Genomic DNA, 20,132 nt, shown 5'->3' with positions numbered 1-20,132 from the left:
GATTATTTGAATAAAGGAAAGAAAAATAAAATAATGATGTTATTTTTTAAGTAAAAAGATGAACTAATGTATATATATATATAAAATAACAAATAATAATACAGACTTTAGGTCCAATTTTGAACATTTAAGCATGTTTTATTTATTTTATTTTTGTTGGCTTCCTTTTTGATCTTGGCTGGGTTTTCAGTTCAGTTCAGGTAATCTCTCTCTCTCTATCTTTTAAAGTGTAAATCTGTATTAACAAATCAATCAATCACTTCCTTAATCCCTAGTTGTTGTTGGTTGATTTCATTTTGTAGGGTTTCCAATTTTGATTAATTAAGATTTATTCTGACATTTTGAATGATTTGTTTATAAAATGTTGAAGTTCGTTTATAAGATCTGATGACTTGAAATCCAAATTGATTAGTTTATGTTCTTCTCTTTATCTAAACTCCGATTTACTATTTATTACAGAAAGTCTCTTGTTTTTATCATTTTCTGCAGCAATTAATCTCAAATTGACAGAAGTAATCCATGTAAATGTAGAGTAGATTATTTGAAAACAGTTTTGTATCTGGATCTAATGAATTTCTGGATAATCCATCTAGCTGTGATGATACATATGAAATTACAGCAGCACCTTCAAACTCACACATACCTATGATTATCTTGAAATTTGGATCCTAGCTTGTAGTTTTGATGTGGGTTCTTTGAGATTAATCATCTACTCTATTCGTTAATCACATCATTCAAATTATTTGGATAATTCAAACAAGGTTATTCGGAAAAAACCCTAGATCAAACAAGGCATACATGATGATTTCTTTTAAGCCCTTGCCCAATCCAATTGGGCACCCCCATCTTTAAGGGCTATTATATTGTCGGATACTTTTTTTTAGGTGTATCTGGATCTGGGCAATACCAAGTTTACAAATGAGATATTGAGCACAATGGGTTAACAATAAGATTGCTCAACATTTTGTCTTCTTGATATCAAATGTGCTGAAAGTAGTATGCTGTCTGTTATCACCTCTGGTCTGTTTTTGTGCTAACACTAATTTTCTCTATGCATTCAAACTAAAGATTAAATATATATGGATTTACTAAATTTTTTATTGCTAGGAATAAGTTAACATCCAAATGGAAGTTGTCGCGGAGAAGAACACCAGAGTGCAGTCACTTGCACAAGAAGATAAACCGGAAGTGCCTCGTGAGTACATACAGAAGACTGGAAACCGACCTGAGTTGCTATTGTCTAGTTCAAATGAAAACAAGTCAGTCCCGTCTGTGGATCTTTCTGGAAACAACTTCAGGGAGGAGCTGAGTCAAGCATGCAGGGAATGGGGCGTCTTTCATGTGATAAACCATGGTGTTCCTGATCTCAAATTGTTGAATGACATGAGAAGGATTGGACGTGCTTTCTTTGAAGATCTTCCAATGACAGAAAAGCTTAAATATGGTTGCAAAGCAAATGCTCCTGCTTCGGAAGGGTATGGAAGCCGAATGTTGGTTGCGTCAGATGATGCTGTATTGGACTGGAGAGACTATTTTGATCATCATACCTATCCTCTTTCACGTCGAGACCCTTCTAGATGGCCCAATATTCCCTCAAATTACAGGTACGTTTGATTTCTCTCTACCTTTAAAGAACTTATGTTTGATGGAATAGGCATGCAGAAATGGGATTTTTGAGTTGATTGGGATCTAATTATGCCTATTTGGATTCTAGCTGTCAAACTGATTTGATTTTTTTTTATCATAATCAACTTACTTTTGGATCACGAGATAATAGTGTGAACTTTGTTGTTTCATTTGTTATGCAAATAAGTTTTTAGATCACGATACAAATTATAACGTAATTTGTTTTGCTCCATTTGATATTAGAGATTTCTTGTTCTTAATCATGATTATGGACTTGTTCCAAATAGGATTTTCAAAAGAACGTGTTCCCTGTTTTTAAGGGTTATTAGATTATTTAAGGAGTTTTTTTACCAAATTACTCTTTTTTTAAATAGTATTTCAAATCATCGTTTGATAAGAAAGAAAAGTAGATTATTTCGGATCATGATTAACATTCTTTTTTACTTTCAATGCCTCCATGTTCACTCCTTTTTCACCTGTTTTCTTTAGGGAGATTGTATCTGAGTACAGTGACAATATGAAGACACTTGCTCATAGGCTCATGAGCTTAATCTCGGAGAGTCTGGGATTACAATCTTCGTGCATTGAGGAAGTTGTGGGAGAAGTGTACCAGAATATAACAATCAGTTATTACCCACGTTGTCCTCAGCCCGATCTCACCCTAGGGCTGCAAACTCACTCGGACATGGGAGTTGTGACTCTTCTTATACAAGATGATGTTGGAGGTCTCCAAGTTCTCAAGGATGGTCAATGGATAAACGTGCAAACTCTGCCCGATGCAATAGTTGTCTTACTGGGGGACCAAACCGAGGTATTCTATGGCCTGTCTTGTAAATTTGGGATGATGAATAATTCTGATTATCAATTTTCTTTTTTAATTTAAGATCATTAGTAATGGAAAATATAGAAGTGTGGAACATAGGGCTGTAACAAATAACAACAGGGCGCGACTCTCAATAGCCGCGTTTCATGACCCTGCAAAAGATGCCATCATTCGACCAGCTTGTGAATTGATTAGCGATTCTTTACCGGCAAGATATTACCAAGTTTGTTATGGTGATTATGTTGCAGCATGGTATACAAAAGGTCCTGAAGGGAAAAGGAATATTGATGCTCTTCTACTATAACAGCAAAAAGAGGTATCATCTTTAATTTGAGTTTCAATGGTTGATATCTTTTTTTGTTTTGTTTTGTGAATTCTTCCTTGTATTGGTTTTTGCCCTTGATAGCGATGTTTGATTGTTATTTTGCATCAAACTGAGATTGAGCGAAAGGAAGCTGTTGAACAACCAGTTTATGATGAATGACGAGACTGGGAAGGAAAGGAAATAAAGATTCAGCAATAATTATGATGGGTTTGGTTTGGTTGTCTGATAAATAATGTCCAATGTAAATGAGTTGTTTGTGAAGATTTTTAGTAGGTTTCTTTTACTATTTCAGTACATAAGTTTGTGTTGTGTTATGTTGATGCTGAGGCCTAAAACCAAACATGTTGTCTGTCCTCTTTGTCTGTCTGAAAAACAGTGATTATAACCTAAGTTAAACCTTTGTGTGATTCAAGAAACATATATTGGCTTCTACTTTTTCAATATTAAATAGGTCTGCCTGATTATAAAGCCTTTTTGGGAGGCAAATGTTACATATATTGTTTAAGGATATTGGTATTCAAATGAACTTTGACAAAGAAAATTAAGAAATGGGTTTTCATGAACCAAGAAATGAACTTTGTATGAAATAAATCATGAAGCTTCTATTTGTTGTTTATACGAACTCATCATGAAAATGGTGTTTTTTTTCGTTTTTAACTGATAAGACTCGTGCAACGATCCAAGTATCTATTGAGCATGTGACTGAAAATCCCTCTACATCTAGGTGGACTTGCCTATGGGGTTCAATATTCAGAGATTCTAAGTCACCTTCTTGAATGTTCTAGCCATCAAACTTTGATACATCTCAGTGTGGCATAAAATGTCTAATCTTTTGTCCTCCATCAGCGCTAATTGACTGGATCGAGACTTGCACTAACCTTCCTCCACGGGGTTGCGAGATTCTTCATTAAGACGAAGTCACCTTCTTAAATGTTCTAGCCATCAAACTTTGATACATCTCAGTATGGCATAAAGCGTCTAATCTTTTGTCCTCCATCAGCGCTAATTGACTGGATCGAGACTTGCACTAACCTTCCTCCACGGGGTTGCAAGATTCTTCATTAAGACGAAGTCACCTTCTTGAATGTGCTAGCCATCCAACTTTGATACATCTCAGTGTGTGACATAAAGCGTCTAATCTTGTCCTCCATCAGCGCTAATTGACTAGATCGAGACTTGCACTAACCTTCCTCCACGGGGTTGCCAATCAGGATTTTCTTGAAAATGTATGGTCCTTCTCACAGCGTTTGGAACTTGCCTCTAGGGTCCAATATCCAGAAATTCTTCGTTAAGACAAAGTCACCTTCTTGAATGTTCTAGCCATTCAACTTTGATACATCTGAGTGTGGCATCATAAGGCATCTAATCGCTAATTGACTGAATCAAGACTTGCACTAGTCTTCCTCCACCAGTACTCTAAGGATAGGGAACTTCGATTGGCAGTACTGTGTTATGAAGTTGAGTTTTATAACTCTCAATTGACAACAGTTTGACAAGATTTTTTTGCGAATAGATTCTCACTAAACACGCTTTAAATTGATGCTCGAAGACAAGGATATAATGGAAAAAAAAAACTCAATATATGGAGAGAGTTGCATCACATAAACAAGTAAAGTTAAAAACACTCTTCAAAACAAGAAATGCCTTTCACCATTACAGCTTTACTTACTAACCTCCCAATTGCCTACCAGCAGCATCTGCAACAAACGGCAAGTATGGTGTCCGACCAAGGATAGTACTCACCAAGCTATAAACAAAGCAGAATACAACGAAGGTAAAAAGCGCATTATGGCCCATCACCATCAGCTTAAACCCTATCCCAGATCGACCTGGAGTAAATATTCGAAGTAACAGAACTGGTATCACTAACAACACATCAAGAACAACCGCCTGCATAGCATTGAATCGAACGTATCGACTGAAACTAGGGTTTCGAACAACACCAAGATACAAGGCGAAAAATGCGACGAAACTTGCGTAAGGAACAGAACGATACAAACTGAGAAGAGGAAGAATAGGCTCGAACAGGACAGCGAATTTAGGATACTGTGCGAAGAGGTAGCGGCCGTATTGTAGGCCGTTGAAGAAGGGGAGAAAGTAGGATACGGCGGAGACGAGACGGTCGATGGCTACAGTCGGATTGTAGGACATTGATATAGGAGTGGTGCGGCGGGCTGATGGGAGTCGCAATGGTCGAATGGTGGGGAAAGCTGAGATGCTGCGTAGTGGCCGGAGGAGGAGTGGCGGCTGTAAGGCGGCGTTTGTTGTGGAGGTGAATTGTCTGGTCGCCGGAGAAGTCGCCGGCGGAGAGTGGCAAAGAGAGAAACGGAGAAGAGGAACCGACGCCATTTTGGGGATTTAGGGTTTAGGGAAGGTTGTTGAGTTTGTAGAGATTGAGATTTTAGTTCATGACACACTCTATATGACAATTGGAAATATCAATTTCTCAAACTTCGTTAATAATAAATAAATCAATAAAATTACTGAATAAATAATTAGGAAATAAGCTTCTCATTCTATTTCTTCAACTTTAGTCAAAACCTGTTTTAATTCATTAATTAAATGCTGTTTGAGATTTTATTGGATTATTATTTAAAAAGAAATTATGTTAGATAAAAAATAATAATAATTTAATTTGAATTAGTTAAATTATTATAATAAAATATTTTATTTAAAACTTTTAAAATTAAATTAATTAAAATAATAAGAATTATTTAAAAAAAAAGATCAAAACAACCCATTATGTTTTAAATTTTAAATAAAAATATTATAATAGATAAAAATTCAAATAACATTTTTTTATAAAATAATTTATTTATTAAATATTAAATCTTCAATATACCCCCAACCAAAAAAAAAATTGAAATTTTCAGAATTTGGTATACATGGTAATTGCATTTCAAAAATTAGATTTCATTATAATTTTTTCAAAAAAAATAAACCGAAAAAAAATTCTTTATTAACTCTAACTTAAATAGATTTATTTCATTATTTAAAAATATTATCAATATTCGGTATATTACTTGTATCCGACCAAATTTTCGGTATACCAAAATTACCATACGATAACCGTATAATTTTTCTTATATGGAAACTTTATAAAATATTATACCGTCCCAACTCATCCCAAATTAATAACCTACCAATTTTTATTAAATATATATTTTTAAAACTTAATAAAAATTTCAAATAACTCAACATCAAAAAACAAGTTGTTTTTCTAGTCCTTAATCAGGGCTAAAACCACAAAAATAAAAAATGTGTCAAAACATGAATAAGATTAATCTACACTTTAACTTAATTCTAAGTGATAATTGAATTCGTGATCTTTAATCTCATAGAACCGACTCTTAAAACCCTAATGAAACAATTATCATTTAAGAAAAAAGTGAAAGCATAGACAACATTATAGTTGATTACACACAAAATGTTGAAGAAGCCAATATGACATTATAATAATAGGATAGATAATAGTCACTTACAAAAATATATATAAGAAAGAAAAGATTAAAGAAGAAAGAAACAACATTTGAGTTGGGTTCCACTCTATTCATATAAAAGGCCGGCCTAGATTAGATGATGATAAATGCCATAACCACCATCACTGCTAAAGATTAATCAAAAGGACTGACTTAAATAAGGCCATACATGCTTGCTGCACCATATTATCCAAAGTAAAATCTTATAATTCCTTTGCTTTTCTCCTCAGTTCATTTAACTCCCTCTCAATCTCTGTGTCTTGAAATGGAAATCCCGAGTTAGAGCTAGCAACCGCTGTTCTTCCTGCTGGAAGCTCTCCTTTCTAGCAATGTACATGAAATCGGAAATATTTGCAGATGAAATCAGAAATAAAGCAAATTTGAGTAATGGGATTAGAAGCTACCTTTTGACTCCCAGATAGTTCCTTCTTTAAGCTTTCAAGATCATCATCCACTGAAGAACTCTCTAATAATGCAAACTGCAATGAATTTCAGAGTACATCCTTTAACTCTGTCAGAATTTTCATTCTAAAACATACAATGAAGATCCACATTACTGGTAATGGTAATTAATTTACCTTTCCAGCAAGATCATCAGTGGACAACTGGTTAAGAGCCTCTGCTTGAGATTCCATTGCCATAACTATCAAAGTTAAAAAATGAAACACATCAGAGAACAAACTCTAAATACATACTAGGCTTTGATTTATTAAATTCCAAAAGTAGAACTATGATATACGACAGACAAGGAAAAACATAAACTGTTATGTATGATAAAAATTTAAACAAGCCACAATTACTAGCAATGTAAATACATCAGCTAGAAATAAAGCGATAGTGGTTTTGTTCAATAGATTAGGAAATCGTGGACAAGACAAAAATCAAGAGTAATAGTGAACATTTTTAGTCTGTCTAAATTTCTTCACAATAACTAATATTTAGATACAAGCACCATCATATTCAATGGAGAGGTACTTAGTTTAAAGTCTGAATGCTAAAGTGTTCACTTATGTGTGTATATACATATATAATGTTTTTTTATACTCTTTTTCTTTCACGGGTTACCCAATTTGTAATATATTTAGCTTTTCAAAACTAAATTTTATTATTGTTAATTTTCTTCAAATTAATTAACCATGTGTCAAAATTGAACATCCTAAATCAGAGATGTGTTTATTATTGAAAAGCTAAATAGATTATAAAACCAGCTAAAATACAATCAAATGATACCAAGAAACATTAGTTAAATGTTAAGCATACAATCTGCTATAAGAGGAACCAACCTTTTTCTTCCATCTTCTCAAATGCAGAGAGAGCACTGCTAGTGTTGACATTTCCAAGCATTTCGCTCACTTTAGTTGCAGTTCTTCAGAGAGAAAATAAGGCATTGGGATGAGAAATTAATCAAAACATGAGAATAATTGTGTCTAATAACTTCTTAGAGAAAAATTAAATGAAAAGGGGAAGTGACAACTTGGCTGATTGAGCACGTGCTTTTAACGTATCTTTCTTTGATCTTGCCTCTTGTATCTTGCCCTCTAGAAGCTGAAAATGAAGAACATAAAAATCAACACCTTAGTTTTAGTCCTAGTAACCATTTTCAGTAGTAACGATTCAGAAAACAGAATGGCTTGTGGTGTATAAAATGCTTGTCAGATAAATCTGCTTCAGTTTCTTTAAAATGGCCCAAAAGTCCAAATCAGGGATCTAACTTATATGAAATATTCAAATGAAGGTTGGATGACGATACATACAAATAGAGGCCTGAATTTGCACGTAATTATTGAAGTAAGGACCTACTTAATGGAATAACTGAACCCCCATTAAAGTTGTGTCTTATCATTTTCCCAAATAAATGTTCCAACTCAACAAAATCTTAATGGGCATTTTGATGAAGCCATGAGTTATGAGGCTGAACCTCCATTGATGACAATGAAATATAATCCATGGATCTAAATATCTTGTAAAAGTTGGTACCCTTATCAGATATCAAACAAGAATTATTTAAACATATCTAGCAGGCCTCATCATGGGATGGTCAAGGAGTAATGAGAGGAAAGAGCAATTCACCCGTGTATTAGAGACAAGATTATCAACAATACCCTTCTGCTGATCCAGTTGAGTCTTCAAAGCATTTGCATTATCCTGAATACCACAAGTTAAACTCAAAAGAGAGGAAAATTAATTCTTACAAACATTCAAATCATTATCCCTTCTAAACATCCAAATAATGTAGTATGATTCACACAATCAAGAATATACATTTTGCAGAGGCTAATCTAACCAAGTTGAGAACTATTTTCCAGAAAAGTTTCCAAAAACCACACTCCAACTTTTGCTACTGGATAACTATCTAGAAAATGAGAAGACCTAAGAGAATATATAAATATTGTCAAGACTCAAATGTACAGTCATTTTCATAGAAATCTATGGCACATTTCATTAATAGCAATCTGAAGGATAATGCATTCCCAACTTCATCCAATATACCTTCGCAAAAATATGAACTAAAGAAATATTTTATCCTTTCAAAAAAACTTCATCCAATACATCTTTTACCAGCATTATTTCCTGAATTTTGAACTTCCGATTATGTATAATCGAAAGAACTAAAATGAGATGGTGAAGGAAGGAAAGAAAAAGGAATGTCAGCTATCCTGATTGATTAAAAAATATATTAAAGCCTGTAATGTTGAAACATTAAAGAAGACTCACAGCATACGATTTACGCCTTTTGAGGGCTTCACGAGCAAGATCTTCCTCTCCCTTACTAAGAGCAAGTTGTGCTCTTTTATACCTACAATAGTATAAATAAAATCAGATTTTTTTTATACAAGAAAAATCCTGAGCATAAGATTGCTTTTAAAATTACCAGTCTTCAGAAGCTTGCTGTGCAGCTTTGTATTTATTCTCCAACTGCTTCTGGGATGCCAAAACCTTCAGAAAAAGGGAGAAATGTGAAGTTCTATATAAAGTTGGAAGAAGTTCATTGCATCTGCAGAGGGTACAAAGAAGGGTGTGAAAGAAAGTCAAATGACAAACAATGTGAATGCAGTCAAGGATAAATAGTGAAAATAATATATGACAGCAATACGCTTACTTGTGCTGTTGCTTGGCGCATCTTTATCAAATCGTCATTCATTTCAAGCACGGTCTGTTCCAATATCTTCTCTGGGTCTTCGAAGGAGCTTACAATAGCATTTGCATAGGACTACAGTTGCAATAAAATGAGAACAAAAAACAAAAACCAAAATTAGTTGGAAGAAAATACATTTACTTCTTTTTTTTGTTGGAAGGGGGGCCTGTGAGAAGTCGTACTAGCTTCCGCTAGTAAATAAACCCTGGTTTTAAAAAAAAATGAAGAAAACAATGACAATATAAATCAAGGTTTTGGGTACCTTGACCACTCTAGCAAATCGGTCAAAAAGGTTCATTTGAGCACCAAGAGCACCCTTGCCAGCACCCTGACATCTCAATCTATCGGAACGGGGCAAGACTAATCTCGTAAATCTTGAGGCTCCAACTGCAAGAATTTATAAAATCTAAATAAAAAATCCAAAACATTATTGATTTATTTAAGCTGTTTCATGTAACATACACAATGATTATCAAGTCCCTTCAATATGGGCTTACGGACCTTATCCAATGTTATACCACCATTTTAATTGTTCAAATACAAAACAAAGTACATCATATGTGAATCATTCATCTTTCTAGTTTCTAAACAATTATCAAAGGAACTCTCCACATTTCTGTCACATTGTTTCCTTTCATGTCCATACATAACTGCTGACAAACTACCAATCAGCCTCAAATTCTCCCAGCCGAACATGAAAAGTTCACTTATAAATATTTATTAAATTAGAAACACACTTTCCTAATGTTAGGTCTTAAGTTAAGGTAAACAGTTCTAGGTTTTAAAAAAAAAAAGTATAGTAAACAATGACAATATAAAAAAATCAGCCAAAATGAAGTACTTGATCCTCTTAATATTTACTAAACATTTACTTATTGATCATAATTACCACTAATAGAACATTACTCCACTCTTCAACAATTGTTATTAACTCACTTAAAAATTTGAGATTGACAAAGGAACAATTTGAAGGGTGACCTAGAAAAAGAATGTTAGACTCTCAATCGTTAAGAGGAGCAAGGGGGTTTCTAATTTTCTATGTTTTAATGGAAGTGTGTTCGATTCAAATTGATAAGATAATACTGCACATTAATTGACAGAGAACTCAACACAGTATGAGGCTTAAAACAATCATCTCCAAATCTCAATAGTTCTTTAATTTGCCTGTAAATTACTATGCAGTTCAATATCAGCGAACAACTAGCACACCGGAGCTTTCATTGTTGCATCAGGCTATGATTACATGTAGAAAAACACCTACCTCCATTCGAATTAAGTTCCTTAGTATGACAAGCTAAGGATCAACAACTGGAAGTGTTTGTACAGTGAATGAAAAATCCAAAATAGAGAAGATAATTCTACATGTCTAATAAATAATAATAATGATAAATCAAGTCTATGTATATACCTCCATCGCCGAAGAGAGATGTACGGAGAGGCGGCATCCTGACGGTGGCTACGACCGTGTGAGATGAGGTTGCCTGAGGCAAAGAAGATGGTGTATGGACCATTTTGAATCCGGTAATCGGTGAGTTAATCGCCATTTTCCGGTCCTTGAAGAAGAAGAAAACAAAGTAGAAAGAAAGAAAGAAAGAAGGATCAACAAATTCCAAGTCTTAAAGCTCCGGCTCCTCTTCCTGTAATTTGTGGTGACTGGCGAAAGGCGATGATGATGCGAAAGAAAGAAAGAAAGAGGAAGACAAAATTGACATAAAATTAAATTAATAAAAATAAAAGAACAATTACCCTAGACTTTCTCTTAATGTGCAAATAACTTTTACAGTTTTAAATTAAACTAAATAGTCTCAATTATTTATTGTTAAATTTTACTAGGGCTCTTACATCAATTTAGGACATTTTCTTTCAAATTTTACATTGGTTTTATTACTGTTTTAAATGTTATTAATTTATTATGTATTTTATATTTATAAATAAATAAAATATCAATATCACTAATTTAACTTTTAACATTTTAAAATATATCACTAATTTAACTTTTAACATTTTAAAATATCAGTAGTTAAAATCATCAATTCGTTGAAATTCGATAATTAAATTAGTGACATAAATATTTTCTTTATTTATAAATGTATATACAAATTAATGGTGTTTTAAACCATTTTTATATAATTTTAACATTATTGTTCCTCAAATTTTAAGATTTAAAAGAATATGTATGAATCTCAATTAAACATAATAAACAACCCCTCTAATAAATAAAATTTGAAATAACACTATTTATTTTAATTTTTAAATGTAACTTTAACACTAATTATTTTAATTTTTAAATGTAACTTTTTCTATTTATTTAATACTTCATTTCAAAATAACATAGCATTCAAAATACAAAGTAATAAAAAAAAAACCTTCAAAATATAAAAACCAATTAAAGCATAATGCCTAAATTTTTTTTATAAAACACAACATCCCAAATTCTATTTTTTCTTAAATCAAAATTATTACCGACATTAATTTCATTTAACAAATCATAATCATAAGTTTCTTTTAAACTTATGTAAAAAAAATTTAACAAAAATTGAGGAAGAGACATTTACTAATATATAGTAAGTGCAACATTTGCACTTAGTATATCTATCTATCAAATCATCTCAAGGAAAGTCAATAATGTAATCAAATAAGTAATTAAGCATCATTTAGAGATAATTTGAGGCTTCTAAAATAAGTAACGAGTCAATTTTAAGGTATTTTGAAACAAGATAAAATGATGTGTACTAAAAAAAACATAACAAGAATAAATATATGATCCTCCTCCTCCTCTACCCAAAGTAAACAACATTGAGTCATGACTAAAAGTTACAACTAATCAAATCAAAGCAAAGCAAATCCCATTCGGATTGAGTTAGCAAGAATAGTCTCACCTAATTAATCGTCTCTCAAAATGAGTTTAAAACCGCTCAAAACGAAAACACAAACACATTTCCCATTCTTCAATACCGATCTTGTCGCCTGAGGGAAAATAGAAGTGAAAACATACAGTTAATTAAGTTTCTTGTTTTTTAATCTCTATATTCCATTAATGGTAAAAGAATGTACCTGTTGCGACCGTAGTCCCTTGAACGATCGTTCGACCGTGATCTGCGACGGTTACGTTGGTCATAGCTGCGAGAATTATCTCTTCCTCTCTCGCGTTCATAGTCTCTATCATAGCCTCGGTCATGATCCCTACTCCTCCGGTGGTCTTGATCCTTCACACGTTCACGACTATCTCCCCTTTCTCGCTCCCTACTAGATTCGCGAACACGTTCTCGACTTTGCTCCTTTGATCTGTGGAGATGTAAAAAGGAAACCACAATAATATATCCAAACAGAAACAAAATAACAACTCTGAGAATAATTTTGGAAATGAACGGAGATGTAGCTTACATTCTCTCCTCATCAAGTGCCTTCCTTTTCTTAGTTCTTTCATCCTGTAAAGTTGATTATGAACACAATACTACTGAGTATTGTACAAATTCAGCTAGCAATGCCAATTACCATTAGCTAACCTTGAAGTTATAGCATGCCAACCATGAAGGATATTTGCTTGAAGCTACAGGATTAGTTATAACACCTCAACAAAAGCTAAAAACTAAGTGAGGAAGAAGTACACACTTCGCTCTTTCTTAATTCCTTGCTACTGTTTTTGAGGTATTGTCGAGAAAGGTATGAAAAATCTAGGAAGGAAAAATTGAGGGCAACAAAAACATTTCGATGAAGTATGGCTTGAGGACTTGAATAATTTGTTAATGGGCTGGAATCCAGTGTGAATGAACTTCAAATAAGATGAACTTAGGAGATTTTCCCTAAAATAGAAGAAAAATCAATCCCTTAAGTAGATATCTTCCAGTCTAGGGGGAATTTCTATTTCCTACTGGTCCTCTATCATATTTCCTTTCTTTCATGGTAAGAAGCTATTAGATTAACAAATAAACTAACAGATCCACTGCTCTATTTTCAACAGAGATGCACTCATCCATGTCTCTTTTGTCTTAATGGATGTAATGAGGTTTTATATGTAGAGAATAGGATTTCAAAGTCTGGATTCAAATAAACATAATAAATTAAGATTGAGGACATCAATGAATAAAGGACCAAGCCGCATGCAAGCAAAATAATATCAGGGACAAAAGTCCAGGCTTCATTTGATATCTGCACAAACAATTGCAAAAGGCATGCATGCACACTCAAGTTAAGAAAAACTCACAGTCCCACAACAACCGAGAATCTCTACAGAAGAAAGTGAAACATTTATACCAGCACCTGATCAACATATTCAGAGTACTGAATAAGAATATACCAAGTAAAAATGAAGATGTAAAAGGAGAGATGTCTTCACCTTCAACTTTTTACGTCCAATATACAACATAAATTATCAAAGAATACCAGGTAGTGAACTACCTGGTACCAATTTACCTTGTCTACAATTTGGTAAATATTTTCTAAAACATGCCAGAATTCCATAAAAATAATGCATACATAAAGAAGTTAATTCAGCAAGATGCACAAATGGCTCACCTTAAGTTCAGCCAACTTATCACGGATTTGCATATAGCCCAAATGAAGCTTGCCTCCAAAATGATCTGCCAAGCGTCGGTCACTGCAAACAAGTAGATTCAATAAAACAAAATGAAATCCACATAATGAAGTATGAACATCAGTATGCATAACAGGAAAATATTCCATAATTGGATATCTGTTTCTAGCAAACAATAGTATGATCCGCGAGATTAAACCAGAAAATGATGCAGTGTTTAGCTGCAAAAGGTTGTCCTCACAAACAAAGCTCAAAAGACTCTCGTATGAATACAAGGTGAAATGCGAAAGTTAAAACACTAAATGTTTGTTTTTAGTCGCCTAATAAAACTACAACGATATACTTAACACTTTTTAAAATGAGAAGTTACCTATCATAAACACTCAAGAAAGCACCACAAATATCACAAACCCGTAGCTTCTGATCAGTCTGTGGAAAAAATCAAACACACATTGAGAGCTGCAGCATTAGTCACTAAACTACAGCTGAAAAAAAATACATTTTAAAAGAACCTACACCTACAAGAGAAAAGGCAACTATTATTCAAGTGGCAACATCTATGCAATTCTTAATTCATAGATAAAAGATTTTTTTGTCAAAGCTAATATTTCATTCATCACAAGGCACAAGCAACCTAAAAAGTAAATTGCCAAGCCATTAGTGCAATAAATGTTACTGTTTTGGTCAAACTAAATAATGATATATAGTATCTAACTATATAGCAAAAACAGTGACTATCTTTTTGAGAAAAAGGTCAACTTTTATAAATAAGAAAAAAGAAAGTGACCATCACAGGTTAAAAGGTAGTCAATTAATTAGAATGTGAACTTATAACTCACAATGCGAACATCAGCAGCAGTGTACTTGGTAGAGTCCCCAACTGGTTCATGTCTTGAAGCAAGCTATGAAAAAGAAATTAATGTGTAAGTTCACATGGAAGATGTCAATATTTCTACTGGTAACAAAAAATAGATAATGTGCATTACCATAAAAAAAAGGTTTTAAATTGTATATAGCAATAAAAAGAATGCAAAAGAAACAAGAATTACACAAGTAGAACATCGCAGAGACAAGAGCAGAGAATGCAACAATTAAACACCAACCTCCACAGTTCTCATCTATAAAAAAAATTACATATTTGAATGATTAAATTAAAATTTTGTCAAATTAATTGAGGGTGCTTGCAATCACATGTTCAAAGTGAACCATATCAAAGCAAATATGCAATGTCTGTCAATAAACAAATAATATAAGCAAGAAAGTTAAAATGAATTATCTTGTATACCTTCAATGGATGAGATTATAAAAAAAAAAAAAAAAACAAGTAATATACCTTGTAGGAAACCTTAATTGGTATATTACATGCACATGGTTACTTTTTTAATCTCCTAAACCAAGTGAAAAACAACATATCCATCCCCATTGATATAAAGATTACAAGCAATAGAATACAACATATATAGTTCTTGGAATATCAAGAGAAAGTACCTTTTTCAGTGCTTCAGCTTCTTCCAATGCTTTTTGGGCCTCATCAACCATTCCCTGTTCACCTGTAAAACATAAAATACTATAACAAGTCCAAAAACTAATGTACCCATATTCTCAATAGCCATAGGAAGTCAATCTATGAATACATGATAACAATAAACAAGACATAGTTAAAGGACGGTCAATTCATAAGAAGACATGATAACTAATACCTTCTGTTTTACTTTTAAATAAACAAGACATAGTTACTGTCATATTCAAACGACCTAGTACCACTAAAACCTTGTGTACCACAGTCAGCAGATTTTGCAAAGAAAACTTTTTAGCTACAATTTGTTCACCTAGGCATTGTTCGGTTAGGTATTTTAAAAAAATCCAATCATAATCAAGCATCACTTCATTCACTCTCTCATCAATTACATCACTCAATTTACTAACCAAAATACTAAAATACCCTCTAATTCTTCTTCTTTTGTAATTATTTTATCATTATATATTAAAACCTTTTTAAATATTTTTACCAAAAATATCCACCTCCTCAAAATCACCACCCATCAACATTTTTTAAATAAACCCTTACCGAACAAGCTCAATAAAGCTTCATATAACTGAAACACACTTTTCATACAAAATGCAATCAGAATAACTTTCCTTTTTACTTTGACAGTTTTCAAAAGTGATTACGATGGTGATTGTGACAAAATACCACATACAAAAAGGTCTAATTGTGATATGTAATTATTTTATGCACAAAGCCTAACTGCACATCACAAGTTTAAAAGAATAGATCAAATCAAATCTTCCTATTTTATCTACTTAATCACAAACTCAACAGTCAATTATAAACAAAACTTGCAAGCAGAACATTCATGAATGTGATACTATAAAAAGTACAAACAACCTTAAAAATACATTATTTTACGTACCAAGCTCTTCAGCCTTCTTGAGCTTTTCATTTATCACCTCTTGAGTACGAGGATCAGGTGCCACAACATGTAAAGAAACATTGGGAGGAGGTTGAGGTAAAGAAGCCCGGTCTTTGTTAAACGCATCTAAAAGAAGTACTGACTGCCACAATAAAAGGAAAGTATTATCATGTTTAGCTACTAAAACACATTATAGAAAAAAGGTATACAATTATAGCATTTCTAAGGTTCTACATCCAAAAGAGAGGATAATATACCTGTTGATCAGCTCTCTTTATTCTGAGTTCATCTACTATCTCCATAGCCCGGATTTTCATATCTGTCTTGCCTTCAAGATCTGCATTATTTCCTTACAACATCAACTGATGCAACACTTATTGAACCAATTCATCCCATTATGAGGTATGACATATTGCAACATGATGTTAAATCATAATATCTATAAACAATATATTTTCACAAGCTCCCTGTCCTTTGAAGAACCTCCACACATTATTTTTATATCACTTTTAAGACAAAAACACCAAAGTCAATTTCTTAGGAAAACCTTTAGGCCTTGTTTGAAATAAGGTTATTTGAATAACCAATAGTTATTCTCAAATAACCTTGCTCTTTTGTAGTTATGGAAAAGTGAGTTATTTGGGGTAAGAAGGCTTTAAGGGTATGAATATATAAATAAAAAGAAACAGAAGGTATTTTGATTTTGGTTGATTATTCGAATGATGTAGTTGATGAGGGGATGTAAAAATGAGATGGTGGGTTATATGAGATTATTTTCAAATAACCCAAATTGAACAAAGCCTTAGTAGAATGGAGCTTTTATACACATATATTGCAACCATATGCATTTTTATACAGAGAAAACATTTGTCATCAAAGATCTAAACCAAGGTTCACAAACAATATCTCAAGCATTTCATTTTTGCATATGAATGCAGATTCAAATTATGTCAACTACTACTGCAAAATCCTACAGCGAATTAGTTGGCCCTGAAAATTCATGTCCTAATTTTTGCTAATATGAACCATCAAAGAAATTGTCCAGAAGATTAATGTCTTGTGATAAGTTATAAGAAACTGAGATTTAGCACCTCATTGTACAATTCCAAAATAGCTTAAAGCATCTCTGAGGCAATCAACAAGAACTTAAGTCATATGATCGCTTTCACTACAGATAAATAATTAACTTTAATGAAGAAATTACCAAGATTCATGTGGCTGGGGGAAGAAGTGAACTAATCATATGTGGCAAAAGATTGAAAACGGTACCACATCAAAATTACTCCTTTTATGTTTATTAATACTACAAGATGACTAAGTTAAACATGTATTCTTTTGAAATGGTCCAGGATGTAGAGACCAATTCAATCATCTACAATTTCAAATGAAGGGTAAATACCATATTGATCAGCTTCTTTCATTCTTTCTTTGATCTCTTTGGACAACTCAAGTGAATCTGGTGTCTGCAATTTGAAACTAAGCTGTTATAGTAAAAAACTGGAACAAATATGCATTTATATATGAGAAGACAAATGATACAGAACAAAATCATGAAGATTTCAAACACTAAATTCTTACCTGTGTAACCTCTGACACAGATATGGCAATAGCAGCCTTGGCATCGTCATCTTCAAGCCGTTTAAGAGCTCTAGTAATTTTCCTCTCACATTCAATAATAAGCCTGTCAATAATATCCTCCAAGTCCCTGTCATAGCTATCCACGCCTTTTGCTTTTGCTTCTTCGTATCTAGAAAAGAGTTAAAGTGTTGTACTTCAACAGTAACTGTTAAAAAATTATAAACTCAGTTCCTATACAAGAAATTCATAGAGGCATCAGTTTCAGCGGCATAAATTTGGGTATAACAAAAAGGCAAGAGAAAAAACATGTTTGGCTGATCAAAAGAAAAACAAAGAATATATCCATCAGGGAAATCGAAATGTACATTATTAAGCTATTTTTCATTTTCTGAAGGGTTCAATGAGATTTCCATTTTCCAAAAAAAGAATTTTTTTAATACTTTTTAATTTAAGCTTTATGATAGTGATGCTAAAGAATCCTTCATATTTACAGTCTACAGATACCACTAAGAGAGCAACTCAATCAGACAAAACAAGAGATAGAAGTTCATGCAAATATTCATCTTATTTTGCTGTTAAAAAATCAGCATAGAATGTACCAAAATAACAATACAAATATTAATGAACAATAATCAGGTGTTTAATTAGGAGCAAATGCAGAAACATTGATTAACACTGCAATTAGGTATACACAAGATGAAAATAAATAGATTATAACCAATAGATTAAACAATGACATTTTCTGGAAAAACCTAAGTTCATTTAGATTTATCAATATGAAAAATAAATATCAACAATGAAGAGGGATATCAAGTATTCTCCTTAGCCACTACTTTTTTCAAAATCATAAACTCTTAGTTGTTATAGTGTATGATCATCATATATGAAAAACTCAAAAATGAAAATAGACATCACATTCTCCCTGTAAGTATTTCTTCATAGTTGAACATAACCACATTCATTAGTCAAAACAAGATTCATCCCCTTCAATAACACCAACAACATGAAAAATGAAAGAAAGGATACTCTTTCCTCAGCTGCAGTGAGTGCACCTTCGGACATGGTCCCATATCCATTTTCTGCATATAGCCATAAGCAAGAATGGGGCTAAGATTTCTATGATGCAGCGAGGACTACCAATTGACATATCATAATACAGGGTTACAAAGCCTTTTTCTTCTTGAACTGAATAAGCAAACATATAAGAATATCCCTACTATACATTCTTCAGCTTCTCTTCAGCGCTTCAGATTCTTACACATATATAAGGTTGGGAAAAGATTAGAACGGAATGCTTACAGTTAACTGGAAAAGTTCGTGAGGGCAAAGGCCGGCGAGGAAGAGACGACAGACATCACGATCATAGTACTTCCGATTGATTTCTGTCACATCTCCGTTTCGATTTGCTCCCATCAGCACGTCCAGCTGCTTCCTAATCGCATCCATCTCTTTGAAATTCTCTCTGGGCGCTTCGTATGTTCTTTGGGTTTGTGTAGGGTTTCTCGTTCATCAAAATTCGCAGATAGATAAATAAATAACCTATATATCGCGTGCGATGTACGGAGAATTTAGGTATATTACGGTGAAATTAAATTAACGAGTTGTTATATAGCAAAACAAAAGAAAATATTTATTTTCTGCAATAATATAATATAATCATAATAAAAAATAATAATAATAATAATTAATGGAGTTATCAAAAACCAAAGACTGAAAATAAATAAAAAATTTAAAAAAAAATGAAATAGAGTTAATTGAGTTACACGTCGTGTTGTTGAAATAAACATTTTAGTTTGTGTTTAAAAAATATCAAAAAATAATGTGTTTATCTCTGGTCAAATTTTCGGCAACTGATGCTAAAAATATTTTCAGATCAATCATCTCTCACCAATGACGCCGTTAATATAAGTATTGTCGCTCCGATAAAGTTATTTTTCTTTCGAGTTGGTCACGACTTCGATCTTTATATGTTGGAGCCCGGTTATCATCTCATGATCGGCAGAATCAACATTACTCACAATAAAGGTTGTGAGGCTCACTCCAATGGATGTGATAAACTATTCACTTTTTGAGTGTTTTAGGTTTTTCTATTATTAGACAAATCTTTCTTTAGAGTAAAAAAAATGTATAAGTTCTTGTAATTGATTTATTTTGAACAAACACATATAAGAGATGGGTTGATTTAGAAATATTCTCGGTGCTGGTCATTAAAAATTT

The 20,132-nt window shown here is 32.8% G+C and overlaps 4 protein-coding genes across 5 annotated transcripts; 1 reads left to right on the top strand and 3 right to left on the bottom strand.

Moving 5' to 3' along the window:
* The first annotated feature begins 176 nt into the window (after positions 1-176).
* On the top strand, positions 177-3,181 carry LOC124939880 (jasmonate-induced oxygenase 4). Of its 2 annotated transcripts, none has more exons than XM_047480337.1 (5): positions 177-200; positions 1,108-1,604; positions 2,116-2,437; positions 2,511-2,765; positions 2,889-3,181. In XM_047480337.1, exons 2-4 carry the CDS (start codon positions 1,126-1,128, stop codon positions 2,751-2,753), a joined length of 1,044 nt encoding a protein of 347 aa, XP_047336293.1. In that variant the 5' UTR covers positions 177-200; positions 1,108-1,125; the 3' UTR covers positions 2,754-2,765; positions 2,889-3,181. The 2 variants fall into 2 exon arrangements, with proteins under 2 accessions (XP_047336293.1, XP_047336292.1); XM_047480336.1 differs by having other exon boundaries at positions 2,856-3,181.
* Positions 3,182-4,332: 1,151 nt separating this feature from the next.
* Positions 4,333-5,182, bottom strand: LOC124938185 (protein TIC 20-II, chloroplastic). The gene has a single exon (XM_047478577.1). The coding sequence runs from the start codon at positions 5,121-5,123 to the stop codon at positions 4,443-4,445; it is 681 nt and encodes a 226-aa protein (XP_047334533.1). The 5' UTR covers positions 5,124-5,182; the 3' UTR covers positions 4,333-4,442.
* Positions 5,183-6,171: 989 nt separating this feature from the next.
* Positions 6,172-11,073, bottom strand: LOC124940172 (membrane-associated 30 kDa protein, chloroplastic). The gene is made up of 11 exons (XM_047480657.1): positions 10,798-11,073; positions 9,652-9,776; positions 9,354-9,464; positions 9,126-9,190; positions 8,969-9,050; positions 8,324-8,398; positions 7,728-7,798; positions 7,537-7,619; positions 6,832-6,896; positions 6,658-6,732; positions 6,172-6,576 (listed from the first exon to the last, which is right to left on the bottom strand). Exons 1-11 carry the CDS (start codon positions 10,931-10,933, stop codon positions 6,457-6,459), a joined length of 1,008 nt encoding a protein of 335 aa, XP_047336613.1. The 5' UTR covers positions 10,934-11,073; the 3' UTR covers positions 6,172-6,456.
* A 930-nt stretch (positions 11,074-12,003) lies between these two features.
* On the bottom strand, positions 12,004-19,433 carry LOC124938099 (U1 snRNP-associated protein usp106-like). The gene is made up of 13 exons (XM_047478472.1): positions 19,215-19,433; positions 18,942-18,994; positions 17,916-18,084; positions 17,737-17,800; positions 16,595-16,674; positions 16,338-16,479; positions 15,412-15,473; positions 14,763-14,825; positions 14,294-14,352; positions 13,905-13,986; positions 12,774-12,817; positions 12,444-12,674; positions 12,004-12,356 (listed from the first exon to the last, which is right to left on the bottom strand). The coding sequence occupies exons 1-13, from the start codon at positions 19,359-19,361 to the stop codon at positions 12,338-12,340; spliced, it is 1,215 nt and encodes a 404-aa protein (XP_047334428.1). The 5' UTR covers positions 19,362-19,433; the 3' UTR covers positions 12,004-12,337.
* Between the last annotated feature and the right edge of the window lie 699 nt (positions 19,434-20,132).

Source organism: Impatiens glandulifera, chromosome 5, assembly GCF_907164915.1.
Source record: "Impatiens glandulifera chromosome 5, dImpGla2.1, whole genome shotgun sequence".
In the NCBI taxonomy this organism is placed as follows: domain Eukaryota; kingdom Viridiplantae; phylum Streptophyta; class Magnoliopsida; order Ericales; family Balsaminaceae; genus Impatiens; species Impatiens glandulifera.
Note: the sequence above shows the minus strand (reverse complement) of the source record. Positions and strands in the feature narration are given on the sequence as shown.

Coding starts and splice junctions, on each gene's coding strand:
- LOC124939880 (XM_047480337.1), top strand. CDS start 1,126: ATGGAAGTTGTCGCGGAGAAGAACACCAGAGTGCAGTCACTTGCACAA. Junction 1,605..2,115: donor AATATTCCCTCAAATTACAG/GTACGTTTGATT, acceptor TGTTTTCTTTAG/GGAGATTGTATCTGAGTACA. Junction 2,438..2,510: donor TACTGGGGGACCAAACCGAG/GTATTCTATGGC, acceptor TTTTAATTTAAG/ATCATTAGTAATGGAAAATA.
- LOC124938185 (XM_047478577.1), bottom strand. CDS start 5,123: ATGGCGTCGGTTCCTCTTCTCCGTTTCTCTCTTTGCCACTCTCCGCCG.
- LOC124940172 (XM_047480657.1), bottom strand. CDS start 10,933: ATGGCGATTAACTCACCGATTACCGGATTCAAAATGGTCCATACACCA. Junction 9,465..9,651: donor GATTTGCTAGAGTGGTCAAG/GTACCCAAAACC, acceptor TTGCAACTGTAG/TCCTATGCAAATGCTATTGT. Junction 6,577..6,657: donor AACTATCTGGGAGTCAAAAG/GTAGCTTCTAAT, acceptor GTACATTGCTAG/AAAGGAGAGCTTCCAGCAGG.
- LOC124938099 (XM_047478472.1), bottom strand. CDS start 19,361: ATGGATGCGATTAGGAAGCAGCTGGACGTGCTGATGGGAGCAAATCGA. Junction 14,826..15,411: donor AAGCTGAAGCACTGAAAAAG/GTACTTTCTCTT, acceptor TCTTTTTCATAG/CTTGCTTCAAGACATGAACC. Junction 12,818..13,904: donor ATAAGTTGGCTGAACTTAAG/GTGAGCCATTTG, acceptor TCAACTTTACAG/GATGAAAGAACTAAGAAAAG.